General features: G+C 34.7%; 1 protein-coding gene across 1 annotated transcript in view; it reads right to left on the reverse strand.

The window, feature by feature from the left end:
* The window catches only part of mob2a (MOB kinase activator 2a), a 59,304-nt gene extending 44,374 nt beyond the window's left edge, over window positions 1-14,930 (reverse strand). The window contains exon 1 of the mRNA XM_077211404.1: window positions 14,523-14,930. Within this exon, the coding sequence (XP_077067519.1) occupies window positions 14,523-14,539 (17 nt within the window). The 5' untranslated portion in view covers window positions 14,540-14,930. The remainder of the gene's footprint in view (window positions 1-14,522) is intronic.
* Between the last annotated feature and the right edge of the window lie 1,047 nt (window positions 14,931-15,977).

Raw genomic sequence — 15,977 nt, forward strand, 5'->3', positions numbered from 1 at the left:
TAAACAGAAAGTTTCCGTAATATATACGGTGAATGTGATAGATCTAACCGTACATTTAATGTAATTTTACAGTAAAATGTCGTTCAATTTAAAGTTTTTGGAAATGAAAAAGAACAAGTCATTGTATAATTTACAGTGAAAAAACGTAAATTGACATTTCCACAATTCCCTGTTTCTTCATATATTTTAATGTGTTTAATGTTACATTTAATGCTGTTAAATTAATGTTTATTGCATTTTTTAATTTTCATGTGTATTACCATGATGGTGTTTAATGTTTCTGTGAATTTCCAGGTTCTATATATATGTATAACTATCTCAGCTTGTGGAAAAGCTGTTTGTGATGAGCTTTGATTCATGATGTGACTCTCATCACCACTGTGATTGGTGGTTGTCAGAGTTTAACAAAGGTGATAGTACTTCAATAGATCGGTAAATTAGCATTATATTAGAAAATGAATTAAGTTTATTTTGGTGTACATTTAAGTTTAAGTCTGTAAAACCTAAAATGTTGCTACCGTAATTTTGACGGATAGATTTGCTGCCAGTTTTTTTTTTACCATAAATTTACATTGTATAAAGCTATATACAATCTAATATAATAAGTTGTGATGCATAAAACTGGTTTAGTTTGAAATTAATTTAAAATTATTAAGCAAACGTCGAAAACATGTAATATAAAATTACTAAGTAAAAGTCTATTTTTTACTCTGTCTCTGGGTAACAGGGCTGTTTTGGCAGAACTTTTGCTTAATATCATTTTAGAGACGGATTTGGGAAACTTTGCCTGCCAGTCTGTTACAAAACTCAAGTGCAAGTCTCCCTCATGCACCATCCATCATTAGGGTATGAGGAAAATGTCAGATTCTAGAACAAGTTGTAACACCAAGAAAAATCTCAGAGGAGAATAAAGTCAAAACTTCCATCATAAAATAAAAACAGCCAACAGCACTCAAAAATGTTTTGTTAACAAACACGAACATTAACTAGTCTAGCTCAAAGGGCTTACAGATCAAGACTTAAATACTGAAATAATGATTTATTGTAGTAGCTTTTCTGAAACTAAGTAAATTTTTAAAGATGGTTAGTAATCATGCCAATTAAATTTTTACTACAATTTATTTAAATTTTTATATTTTCATTATTTCATATATGTATGTTTACAAATGATCCTTAAGACATACATTTAATAATTAAGATAATATTAATGTATTTTTTACATAATACATAAAACTTAACAATATTAATTTTTCAATTTTTTAAATAATCTGAACAGACAACTTAAAAAATTGTTTTTAGTAGACTGGTTCTGACAAAATGTTAATTGTTGCAGTCTATTTTAAAATTAATTTGAATTAACTATTTTTTTTATCGGTTTGAATGAATGAACAACAAAACTGAATAACAGTTCAATAAGTTAATATTGTGTTATATTTTAGACACAATATTGTCTGCTTTTCCTAAAATTTTCCAATAAAAATACTACTTATAAAGCCAGAGCAGAACTGTAGTGCATTTCCGAACAACACACAGCGATGTTTCGTAACTGAATGAATCTGTGTTTTAAGCGAATCAGTCGGGTGAACCAATGATTCAATGGCCCATTCATAAAGAGAGCCATTTACTTCATTCCTGAATGAATCAGCCGTTTGGACGAATCAAATGAATGAATGACTCAATAACTTTAACTTTTTTCAATTAGACATTTACCGCCACCTACTGGCAGTTTTAGTTTTTTATAAAAAATGATTTCATATTTCGGGGATAGCTTGACCAAAAATGAAAATTCAGCTATTTTATATTTACTCAAGTTGTTTCAAATATGTGTGGCTTTCTTTCTTTTGCGGAACATATAAGATGATATTTTGAAGAATGTTGGTAACCAAATTGTTTTGGTCTGTAAATATATTTAAATACTAATTAAGATGCAGCCTTTTTTTTTCAAGATTTGCGATTAATCGGCACATTCAATTCATTAGACTAAAATGTTTAATCGCTTGACAGCCCTATATTTGATAACTGTTTTTTTATTTGATCATATTTTAAAAATGCCTAGACACGACCACAACGCATCCCTGAAGTGCCAGCAGAGCTTGTGTCAACTAGACTCTCCCCTGTGAAAACCTCATCGACACGACAACCATCGGCACTGATCCTCAACAAACTCGTCTCCATACGCGCATGATAACTCCGATCTTCAACCAGATGAACTGCACAATATAATGTTCCGATCCAGTCTGACTTCTGACCTGTAATACTGCCTGAATCATAATCATTCACTGTTCATTCGTTGGCCAGAGGAGAACATTATGTTGGCATTAGTGGAATTGCACTAGCATGGTTTAAATCATACTTATCTGACTGTTATCAGTTTGTAGCAGTAAATGAAGAGATGTCTTATCGATCAAAAGTTCAGTATGGCGTATCACAAGGCTCAGTACTAGGACCGCTGCTGTTCACTCTGTACATGCTACCTTTAGGAGATATCATTAGGAAACATGCCATTAGTTTTCACTGTTATGCTGACGATACTCAGCTCTCTATTTCTTCATGCCCTGACGAAACTTACCAATTCACGAAATTAAGGGAATGCATAGCTGATATAAACAACTGGATGTCTAGTAATTTCCTACTATTTAATTCTGAAAAAAACAGAGTTTCTAATTATTGGACAAAAAAATAACCTACAATACTATCTAACACTTGATGGCTGCTCTGTCAAGTCTTCGTCGTCAGTTAGGAACCTGGGTGTACTCTTTGATACCAGTCTTTCATTTGAAAGTCACGTGTCTAGTATCTTTAAAACCGCATTTTTCCATCTTAAAAATATATCTATATTACGGCATATTCTCTCAATGACAAATGCGGAACAATTTGTTCATGACATCAAGGCTAGATTATTGTAATGCAATTATGGGTGGTTGCCCATAATTACCAGAACCAGAAAGTATGACCGTATTAGCCCGGTTCTGTCAACACTGCATTGGCTTCCTATTAAACATCGTATAATTTTTTAAATATTGCTGATTACTAACAAAGCACTAAATGGTTTAGCTCCCCAGTACTCGAGCGAGCTCTTAACGCATTATAGTCCGTCACGTGTATTGCGATCTCAACACTCTGGCCAGTTGATAATACCTAGAATATCTAAATCGACTGCTGGCGGTAGATCCTTTTCCTATTTAGCACCAAAACTTTGGAACAGTCTTCCTAGCATTGTCCGGGAAGCAGACACAGTCTGTCAGTTCAAATCTAGACTAAAAACACATCTCTTTGATCTACCATACACATAACTGTAACAGGGTTTAAGATTCAGGGAAGGAGGAGGCGGGAACCGGCGAACATTTAACAATTTTAATAATAAAATAAAACAAATACAAAAACAAAAGTATAAGCCAGCAGCCCCTCACGGACGACTGCTGGCCACACAAAACAGAAACAAATCACAACATAAAATCAGGCCTGTTCCTCTCTCGATCTTCACAGTCGTTGCTCCTTTTGTGCTTCCGCTCCTCTGTGAGAGATGCGAGACCAGTGTGTCTCATAGGTGACGTTCATTATCCCTCATGCCACCGGCCTTGCACCGTTCTCTCACGTCCCTCTGCCTCGTCCTGCTCGCCACAATAACACATTATAGACTTCTATAATTCAATGTTAGGCTCCATAGATCAGGTCAGCCGGAACCGGGAACATTTCCCATAAATGCTGATGTACTTGTTACATCATAAGAAGGATGGCGGCTACGCTAAGATTAGTCTCTCTGTTTATCCCGAGTCCGCCGGATCCAGGCCGTATACGGATCTGCTGAAGGACCTGCGCCTGGACACGACGACAACGCAGTCCTGAAGTGTCAACTAGTCTATCCCCTGTGAAGACCTCCTTCCCTTCCCTTTACCTCTGTACAGATAAAACTTTATCGGGATAATTCCGGTTCACATGGCTACGCGGAAGCGATAAATAATTCTGTATTATACATTTTTAAGGGCAAACAAGTAGTCTGTTGAGGTTTGCTTTGGAAAGAAGGACTACACGCCTGCACACATATATATTCAAACGTGCATACCTATAGACTAAACACATGATGTGCATGTGCACGCCGTCTGTGTTTTCGCGGGTTTTCGTTTTTGAGGTTTGCACAGAGATAATGTTTTTTTCCAAAAATGTTCAAGGCTTGCACCTTGAAATCTATTTCAGGGTTTGCGTTCTCGAGCCACCAGCCACTGTTTTGTGCGGATGAGCGGGCCGGAGCGCGTTGAGTGTTTTCTGTTAGAACGGTGTCATGTAAGCGGCCCCTAAGTTAATAACTAATAATCTTTCCAACAGAAGTGAATCAATCAATCAAAACTAGCTTTAGCTGGATAATAATTTTATTCTAGAGCTGCTGTAAAGCCAAAGCAATCTCGGTTACTGTAATTTCCTATTATCACTGTAAAGCTGCTTTGAAACAGTCCATATTGTTAAAAGTGCTGTATAAATGAAGATGACTTGACTTGATTTGTGTAAACTACATATATCACAAAAGGGACAAGTAGGCTTTTGTGTCATTTTACAATCTCCTGTTGCAAACAGTGTGAGGCTGCATTGCTCAGACCTATAATGTGCACCATGTGACCAGAGTGACGTTAGTGTTTGCTGAAATGTGCCAGTCCTCCTGGCAGGACGTTCTGCCTGTAGGCACACATGCACAGTCAAGTCAATCAGCACCAGATGAACCACAGAGTCTCTGTTGTGTATGCGTCTCATAAAGAAAGCTCCAGAATAACAGCCTACACTAAATATTATTTGTGACTCACTAACCTAATTAATGCAACAAGATTTGACGCACAGTTAACACTGTGATGAATTGATCCAAACCTTGTTTAAGTCAATGAAACCTCAGACGCCGTAAACTCTTTGGCGCCAAGAGAAAGTTTATGAACTTATGTAACTCGATTTATGTTTGGATAAATGGCTGAAGAATGCGATATTCGTTTTCACACAGGTTTAAGATGATAACATCTGTGGGAGGCTGAGTAAAGACGATAACAGACGCTGTGTTGCTCTCACTCCTCTAGAACATTCCACTATATTGGTAAGTCTGCATACTTACCAATATAGTCCAACATCTCCTTTCAAGACACAGAAAAGACTTAATGCGTTTCATTTTGCTTCAAAAGGGCTGGTAAACTGAGCATTTGAATCATCAAACAGAAGAAACAGGGTGTAAACAGTTATAAATAGGCATGAGGATTAGTGTATGGAACTCATCTTACGGAAGTATAGTTAATAGTTAGAGAGAATTATTGAAGTACTGCCATCTAGTGTATTAATGCAGACATAACAATTTTCAATGAAACAAACATTTGGCTTCAGAAGATTTGGAAAAATAGCCAGGCCATAAAAAAGTTGCTGTTTGGATTATAGGCAAATGCCTTAGAGTTTATGGTTGGATCATTATTGCAGTGATTATTATGTTTATATCATGTTATATGTTTACAGAGTGCTGGACTCTTGCATTGTCAATACAAGATCTTGACCAAACATTGATGCAGCTCTTGATGGAGGTAAATGTTGTGATGTTATTTCCATAAAGAGGTGCATCATTTTTTGGTTAAGATCTTGCATTGTCAATGCAAGAGTCCAGCACTCTGTAAAGTCTCCTCCAGCACATCCCAAAGACTTTCAATGAACTTACGGTCTGGACTCAGAGGTGCCAAATCATGTGTGAAAATGATTCTTCATGCTCCCTATCAACCATTCTTTCACAAAATTTGAGCTTGATGAATCTTGACATTGTCATTCTGGAATATGGCCATGATGTGTCTTCATATATGGTTGTTTAAGATATGAAAAGCTACACACTCCATCAGTTAGGGTTAGAGAAATGTAGACAAACATATAACAAGCTAGACATATAATAATCACTGCAATAATGATCCAGTCATGACTCTTAAGCATCTGCCTATTTAAATTCAAACTATATAAATATAAAATGCTATTTTTGTGTGTCTTTTTCTGGAGCTTGACAGGATACTTTCTCCTTTCGTTATATGGAAAAAGAGCAGCTTGGACATTCTGCGAAATTCTTTTCGTGTATCATGTAAGTCATACAGGTGCAATGACGCGAGTAAATAATGAAAGAATTTTCATTTTTGGTTGAACTGTCACTTTTCTAACTCTCACACCATCTGCATGAATGATAATGAAACTTCATATCAGGTGTCTTTCTTCATATTTCAGACCCGAGAGATTGAACTGAGGGGTTTTTGAGGGTATATTCCGTGTAACCGTTTTGTCTCGTTGCCATATCCTGTAGAGCATTACACTTGAAGTCATCACACCGTATGGTTTCATTTCTCGTCATAAACTGAAGAACATCTGACACTAGGAGTTTCACAGCGTTCTGCAAACACATTTCAGACATGAGAAAGATTGAGAGAAAATGTCTGAAAATGTACTGGGGGAAAAATGACTAAATGTGGACAGACCATTTAGGATAAATAAAGTTGTTTTTTTTAAGCTATACACATTTCCACTATAGTGTTATATTAATCAAAATTCAAATTGTGTATATTCATTTCCAATAGTTTAGGAATTTTCATTTTTTATGCTCACCAAGGCTGCAAAAAAAAACAGTAATATTGTGAAATATTGTTACAGTTTGAAACACCTGTTTTCTAATAGATTTTTTTTAAAAATGTAATCTATTCCTGTGATCAAAGCTGAATTTTGACATGATTCTTCAGAAATCACTCTAATATTCTGATTAGATGCTCAAGAAACATTATTTTTTTATATTAACATTATTTACTATTATTTAATATCATTATTGTATTATGTGTGTTAAAAACAGTTGTGCTGCTAAATATTTTTGTGGAAAGCATGATCAATTTTTTCAGAGTTCTTTGATGAATAGAAAGTTTAAAAGAACAGCATTTATCTGAAATCGAATAGAAATAATATATCTATGTATTGTTACACCCCTAGTGTGAAAAGATCAAGATTTGTTCTCAATACCCAGTGAGAGGAGACCACATCCACGGTGAGAAGTGAAAGACTTCTATCGCTCTTTTGAATATGTGAGAATTTCTTTCAGGTGAGTCACAATACTTTCAGAATGAGAGGGAACAGATATGAAAGCAGAACCAATAAAACTCACTCAAATTCAAATTCAGTGCATTTAAACGAATTAGTCCTTTACTTGCCTATAGATAACTGAATATATATGAGTTTGTGACGACTAATGCCCAGACAGCTGTGTAGCCCAGTATTCTGCTTCTTGTGTCAGTATATCAGCACTATGGTGAAGCGTCTGCAGCTGTGCATGTGGAGGGGTTCGGGTTTGACTCCATGCCAATGGCGCTGGAATGTGAACTGATTTGACCTCGACTTGCTGTCCAGTGGTTGGACATATTGCAATCCTCCTTTTAATAATTACACAGCACACAAGTCAAAAGCTAAAGGTGATATTGTGCAATAAACAAACTGCTTTTGTTCCGTTATGAATGAATGTTACTATAGGGAATATACCAAATATAGGAATTCAGGCCAATACAGATAGCAAAATCATTTTTGCATGTAATGGTCAATAATTGATATAATAATTGATACTATAAAATAGAAGTTTATCTTGGTGTAGGAGTGTATAAAGTATAAACTCCAAATACAAAAATATAATAATAATAAAAAAACAATAATAATGATTATTAAAATATTATTTTGACATTTTATTCTAAATAGAAGTCTTATCATTTTTTTTGTTTTGTTTTTAAGAATGAATAGTTTTACTCATCAAGAATGCATTCATTTGACTCAAATGGACAGTAAATGCATTTAACTGAAGATTGATATTTCAGATAAATACTGTTCTTTTGAATGTCTATTCATCAAAGAATCCTGAAAAAAAAGTCCACTGTCAAAATATGAAGTAGCGCAACAGTTATCAACATTGATAATAATCAGAAATGTTTCTTAAGCATCAAATCCACATATCAGAATGATTTCTGAAGGATCATGTGACACTGAAGACTGGAGTGATGATGCTGAAAATTCAGCTTTGATCACAGGAATAAATTACACTTATTAAAATAGAAAACAGTTCTTTTAAATTACAATATTACTGGGGTTTTTTTCCTGAATTTTTCATCACATAAATCACACACACACAAAAAAATAGACCCGAAAAATAAAAAACCCTGAACGGTAGTGTAGCCTACATGGAAAATTTCAACTAGCAAAATTTCAACAAAAGTCATTCAAATTAAGTTGAAGTCAAAACACATTTAAAAGATGTCAAAAATTGATGTTGATAAAAAAAGGTCTATGGACACATACATACAATCCTTATGCATAGCTTCCTGTCCCCATAAAACAAAACATGACATGTCATCCTCACACATAAAGGAGACATATGGAGCCCAATATGTCGTTTAATAATGCGCATTTAATCTACCAGCTGTCCCGTGACCCCGCAGAGGTCGTTGTTCAGGCAGTGATGTTTACAGACATGAATGAGGATGCAATAATAACAGTATACAGCCTGAAGAGGGCGCACATGCATTATTATAATACAGGACCAGAAGAGATACCAAGAACCCGCAGGGCTACTTACTTTAATAAACTATAAGGAATGATTTAGTGATCTATAGCAGAGTTCATTGACCTGTCAAACTTCCTATAAAACTCATAAAACCTTTGCTGTTATGTACAGTAAAAGGCATTAAATCCCTTTTAAAATGAGTGGACAAGACCACATGACCTCTGCTCATTGGCTGACAGCAGATATTGCATCCGACAGCCAATCAAAAAGACTACACGACTAAAGGTAAAACTACAGGCTGAGGGATTGTTTTTGGTTGTAAAAGACTGATTTAGGCTCTAACCGTCTGTTTCACCAACATTACACAAGCTATATATCTCAAGACACTTTTAGAAAGCTAGTCTTATTGACATTTTTTGTGGTGATGTTTGCTTTACAGTGCTAATAAAGACAATGTGAACCCTATGAGCTCATTGTTAGAAATTCACTTCAGATAAAAGAGTTTAACAATCACAGAAGGTTATTATCAGTTATCACACGAGTGTCAGTCTTCCTAGCTGAAATATACATCAGCCCAAACACGTGACATATTTAATACATCAAAAATATCTGCTTCCAAGATAACGCTGCTTTTCCCATTTGAATCAATGACATTGCGATTAAGAAAGGCAATCTTTTTAAAGATCTAGTTTAAAACACATTATATATATATATATATATATATATATATATATATTTCATATGGTTTTGAAGATTCTTTAAAGAAAACGCTTTAACTTTTTTTTTTCTTTTTTAATATCTTGAACCACATGCCATCTTACAACCTGAACTAACCTTGCTTTGTCATAAAAAGGACAAACTATCAGATATTATAAGATTTACTGACCATGACACACAGTTATAAGGGTCTGGGTCTTCTCCATCATGATCATTCTCTATCATGTTAATCGTCGTTAACTAGTTTTCTGAATTAAAGGTGCTCAAAGCGATGTCACGCGTTTTTTAGGCCAAAACATTTTTTGTCACATACAACAAACATCTCCTCACTATCCGCTAGCTGCCTGTCCCCTGAACACACTGTAAAAAACACGGTCTCTGCAGACACACAAACGGCATCAAAAACAAACTGGGCTAACCCGCACCACGAAACATAAAAACTGTTCCAGCCAATAACCGATAAGAAGGGTTTGGGGGGTTAGTGCGCGAATGAGGAGGAGGGAGGGTCTAGCTAGCCTTCGTTTTGTTTGACAATACTTTAAACGTCAACAAGAAGTGATGTCACACCTTTAATGAGAGTTAGTTGTAAAGTAGTAGAATATCTATAAAGTGAATCATCGAAATAAAGTGCAACCAACTTTTATTTGGTGGACAACAGTTTTATTATTATTATATTATTATATAAGCAGTGCAGTTTTGTTATTATTATTTTTTCATTATTAAATAATAATAAATTAAAATATTTTAAAATAAAAAAGAAGAAATGGTTTGTTTTTCTAGAATTTCATTCTTTTAATGAGTCTTGTAATGTAATGAGTCCCCCCCCCCCCCCCCCCATTATGATATCAAGAAATTTTGACTTTTGTGCACTCTTGAATTTGAACTCATGGAAAACATGGACATCAAAGAAAAGAGATTCTAGTCATATGTATAAAAAAACATTTTCAATGTTTTTTAAACAAATTAACAGATCTGGACAAACAAAGCAAATACAAGATGCTATTAAAAAATGTTTTTTATTCAGTTGAAATAGTTTATCACGTAAGAGCTATAGGAGTTCAGAAAGGTTTAAAAAGACAAGATTTTTTTAAAAAATACAATAGAGAGCTTAATATTGCTCAAATTTGGACTTGTTTTGAAATGTACTGGCAATGTCAGTTCTGCACTAACTAAGTATAGAAATTGAAAACAAACAAGCAAGTAGCAGCTATGCCAAGGAAAACAAGTACAAACTCCAAGGACAGACCAGGACCTTTTAGAAGGAAAAACACACTGCCATATTTCACCAAACACCAAAAACAGTTCTCAAGACCGCAAATAATAATGCTTTCGTTTGTCAAACTAATCAATTTATTTCCTTTTATTCAACGTTAAGCACTTACATTTGTAGAATATCGGTCTACAAATGGTCGAAAGGAAACAAGTACATGTTTAAATATTGGTGTCACACATTTAAACACTGTAGCAAGCTAGAACCAACTAAACTAATAACTCAAGTTGACCAGTCATAAAATCTTGACCTGGCATAATAAACGTCATGCTATTGTAAAATCTGACACAGTTCCCACAAAGCACCGTTCTGCAAACAATGGCTCCCTCCACCCAGTGGAGACGCTTCCTTCCCTCCGGCCTTTCTGTAATCGCCATTAATTCTACATAGTGGAAATCTCCACTCAAATAAAAGTTCTATGCTCCATTCCATGTGTGTCAAGTGCCATCCTTGACATCAATAGCTTAAATCTCTAAAACTATCATGCAAAGCAGGGACGCTAACAGTCCCCTGACAGAACCTGAACTTCTTCTGACCAGATTAAAGACAATCACATCAAATCGACGGAGTATAATACAGTGATATTGAAATTCTGGCAGATACCGATAAGCTGATAATTACTGACATGTTATGGCCGATAACCCATAAATACTGTTTTGTCTAAACAAAATCATTTATTTTAAGGTGTCGTAATTACATTGTACTTCCCCAGATAAGTAATATTAATTAACTACATGTACTAACTATAGAGTTACGGTTAGGGTTTGGTTTAGGGTTAGTTACTTGAAATCATGCATCATTGTTATTACTGTGGTAAGTACATGTAGTAATGTGTAACTACGTCGCCTTAAATTAAAATGTTACCTAAATTAATTTGTTTAAAAGCCGTATGTGAATTTAAACATCCCACCATCATAATGTACAATTAGCTAACAGTGTTTGAAACTAGGGATGCACCAATGTAGCGGCCAATAATCGGTATCGGCTGATAAAAGCAATTCTTTTAAATTGCCACCCATCCAATAATCATAAAGAGCTTTGTGTTTTGTTACTTCTGACAAGAAACAAAGTTTCAGCTTTAAAATTATGTTGATTTTATAATGACATTCAAACAATAAATGGCATTTTGACACTCTTAAATAGCTTATAGTTGTAGCACCATCCAATAACATCAAAAGGTATGTTAAAGATACAGTAACTTACCGAAATGTATCATGTGACATGTCTCATGTAATCGCTCAATCAGTGTTTCAACCGCAGAAAGAAAAAGTGTGAACAATGTGTTACTTAATGTTGCATATTTACCTCAGGAAAGTTGTCAAATATTCACAGTTCTTCTATAATAAAACACTAGAGATTATATACTGTATGTTTAAAATTTGCCATGGAGGCAAGCTTTTATGAAACCTACCTTTGTGCAAATTACTTGTATAAGTCAAGAACAGTTTTCATTTGAGTATAATTTTTATTTTAAAAAAATAGCAGTTGAATATAATAGTTTGGGCTCTGTTGTTAATTATAATGTACTAAATGAGAGGGTTTCTCGTATAGTTTACAGCATAATTGGGAAAGATATAATCCTTTCTTTCCTTTTTTTCCGCATAGCTATCGGTAGATATCATTCTGAATAATCGATTATTGGTATCGGCAGAGATGTATCATGCATATTTGAAAGATTAACTTTAAATGAGCGTTAGATGACGGGAAACGTAATGCACGTGTAAAAATAAGGCAAATAAGCCATTAAATATCCAAAATTAACCGATATTTAAATAAAAAAAAATTATAATTATCGACCGATTCTGATAACCCCCCGCAAAAACCTCTGTATTGGCCAATAACCGATATAGCTAACTGAAATAAATAAACAAATAAATATTTGCCTATGAAAATAAACTTCCTTCTCTCTACTTACTATACTTTCTTTTAATGCTAACGTAACCAAGGCTGCAGAGGCAGCGGAAAGAGTTGTTGTTGTTTTTTTTTACAAATGCTTGCTGCTCATGATGTCTTTATTGATAATTTCACTTCCAAGTTCGAATAAACACAATTGAAGCAATTCCTCTGTGTGAATACTGGGTGAATAACAGGGCAGAAGCCAAAATGTCACTTATGCAAGACATCAAAACAGGAAAGGATTTGGCCTATCAGCCTGCAATGGCCAGCATGATGCTTTATGTGGTCAGAACACACAAAAACAGCAGCAGCAGGTCAAGTGAGGGAGCTTATGTAATGACACAGGAATGTGAATGTATGGTCACTGTCTTTGGACCTGTTAAACCAGCTGTATGATGGCATAAACCCAAAGGAATGCCTGACAATGCCTGACTTTTTCTATCGATAACCATGGGCTGAAGCCACCTGTCACCTCTCACTGTTAGACGACAGAGATGTTCTTAAAATTACACGTTTCTTCTTGCATGTGTTTAATCATGACTTCATAGCCTAAAAAACAAAAATGTATACAATATATAGCATTTACTTTTGCACATGCATGGTAAGTCTGCACAGTCGTAAACGTCTCTGTGGTAATAGAATTCATTTTTATTGAGAGTTGCCGCTTTGATCAAAGCAGCTACAACCAATCGGAGTGCAGATGGGAGTTCACATGATTCAAAACTCTTAGATCCTGACTTCGCTCAGGAGATGGTCTAAAAACATTATATATTATAAAATAAAATAAATGCTATAGAAGTTCAGCGTGAATTTTGTCTGTTACGTATTGGTGATTTTTCTAAAAATGGAAAAAAATGCACATATAATTTTAAAAAAGAAAACTGAAAAAAAAAATCTTATGGATAAAAAAAAAAATCGAACTAATTTAATTTTACATAATGAGATAAATGACACTTGGCATAAAAATGCACATAAATCTCTGAACATCATTCATCAGTCAATTATGCAGCTAAATAAATAATCAAATACAACTATATCTAAATAATTATCCCTTCATGGGTTTAACTACAAGATTAGGGACCCAGCATCAACATGCTCATGTAAGCATGCTAATTGCTTTGCAAATAGGCAATGTCAACTGTATAAATGTAAGTGCCATAAATGGAGAATCAGACAAAATAAGAATAGTGAGGCCCAGAGCAGATCTGAATCTGCAGTTGATATCAAACAACCAAATATAAGCTTGAACCATAGTCAGTCAACGGTTTAAAAATAACAGCACCCAGTGTCTCAACTGTTATGCATATCATGTCACACAATGAAAGTCAATGGGGTCCAAAACAGCATTGGACCCCGTTGGCGTTTATTATATTGACAAAAACTCTCAAGACATTTTTCAAATATCTTCTTTTATGTTCCACAAAAGAAAGAAAGTCATACAGGTTTGAAACAACATGAGGCGAGTAAATTATTACAGGATTTTCATTTTTGGGTGAGATAAACCAACCATACACACTTTATACGGTCAAACCACAAGGTAAAGATGTTAAGTGACTGATGAAAATTGTACATGGCAGCTCATCCAGTCAAGTTAATGTAAAACGAATCTACTTTTAGATATCCATCCAACTATTTGCAAATACCTGAGAAAATCTCGTGGCCAGAAACTGAATCAAATCTAAGCATTTACCAAAAAGTAAAGGTTTCAATGGATCTGTAAAACATCAGTGACACATATTTAAGTCTTCTGTTAGCTTCTTAACCTAAAATAACCCAACAGGTCAGGGTGTAGCTTCTCATGTGGCAGGATGTCATGAAGGAAACCACATACGTAGAACAAAATGCAAGGTTCAGTTTAAATTTACAGACAACATTTTAATGTCAGACTATGTTCTGAATCTGGACCCCAGTATGAAACGCTGGAAGAATGACAGAGCCACTTGAGTGAAATAAATTCAATTTATATTCCACTAAACTTCAAAGTTCAGCATCCACAACAGGAAAAATAAAATAAAAAAAATACTTAAATTTGTGATCTGACATAAAACTTTTCAAATGTGAAGATAGATACATTTATGCCACAACATGATATTTTATAAGTGGCCAACATATTGAACTCACCACATCAACCAGTCCATTCTGCTGACAGCTGATTCACTCCAGCTTTGATTTGACTTCCACCGGCTGTCTCAAATTATATCCAGGGCTAGATTTTTGGTCGCTATGCCTAAATAACAGTTTTGGACATTGAGCTGCTCCTCACTGCCTTTGAATGATGTTTCTCCAGGTTTGAGCTCAGCTCTGGTGTTCTCAGGGCTGCTGGGATTCAGTTGTCAGTGTTGAGGATGCCGGTGGTCCGAGACTTGATGTCTGTACGTAGCCTACACTGAGATTAATGCTTCAGTCCCGCTGCTGCTTGATTGCAGGAATCCGGAAGTAAACGCGGCTGTGTCTCAAAATACAGCGAGCGAGATAACTATTTGCACTGAAGCACAAAACGCGTTAAAATGTCAAAAAAAACTTGTCTAGTTTGGCAGCTTACTGGTTTTGAGCCACAGCCACTGATTCCCCCCCGCTGACATCGACTTCAGTAACAGTCAGAAATAAACCTGCAGGAGACTCATTTAATAATTGTTTATATCTCTTTCTTCAAATTATATTATTATTATTATCTCTTTTTTATTATTATTATTGATAGTAGCCTAGTAGTAGTAGAAGCCATATTATCGAAAAGGTTCACCGATCACCGTTCTTGCACACAGCACCTTTTCTATCGTCTTTTGAATTAGTTATTTTTTGTTAATTTCTAGCTTAAGTTTCAGAAATTAATTCTCTTTAACCGAGCCGTCCTATTCTATAACGATGTTTTATGTGTCTTTAAATCTTTTGATAAGAGCGTTATAATACACTTTTTTTCCCCACTCAAAATTGTTGAAACGCATATCAATAAAGAACGATCTCTCAACGTACCAACAGAAAGCATGTGCTTTTTTAAATTGTAAACTGCATTGGCATTTTATAACCCTGTCTGGTATAGGCTAAGGCTATACCCCCTGAAATTCTTAACAATATATTATAAAATTATAATTCTTTTATCATATAATATTAATATTCTTATATTATATATTAATATAATATAAGAGTAATTTGTTATTATTTTTTTATTAATTATCAATACAAAATTAATTAATGCATTCATTTAGTAGTTTAAAGACCCCATGAAATCAACATTTAAGTTTTTTAGCTTTTAGTGTGAATGTGTTAGCATTAAGGTTATGAATAAGCTGGTGTGTTCCAAAACAATGACAAAATTCGCATTTAGGAGATATAAGCATTCAACTTACACTCTCTCACTTCTGCTAAAATGGATCACGGATTTTTATGACATCACCGCAGACTTCAGTTTCTCAACACGTAGGCTACGTGCCCCAGTATAAATCTGCTGTGCCCCAGTAAATCTGAAGTTTGAGTTTAACAATTTATTTTATTTGTTCGTGTATTTAATACAAATTATATTATAGGGAAATAAAAATTATCTATTTGCAACGCAGTAATAAACCAATCAACGCTTGTAAA

The sequence above is a fragment of the Siphateles boraxobius genome, unplaced genomic scaffold, assembly GCF_051911475.1.
Source record: "Siphateles boraxobius isolate OS27281-9 unplaced genomic scaffold, OSU_SipBor_1 65, whole genome shotgun sequence".
In the NCBI taxonomy this organism is placed as follows: domain Eukaryota; kingdom Metazoa; phylum Chordata; class Actinopteri; order Cypriniformes; family Leuciscidae; genus Siphateles; species Siphateles boraxobius.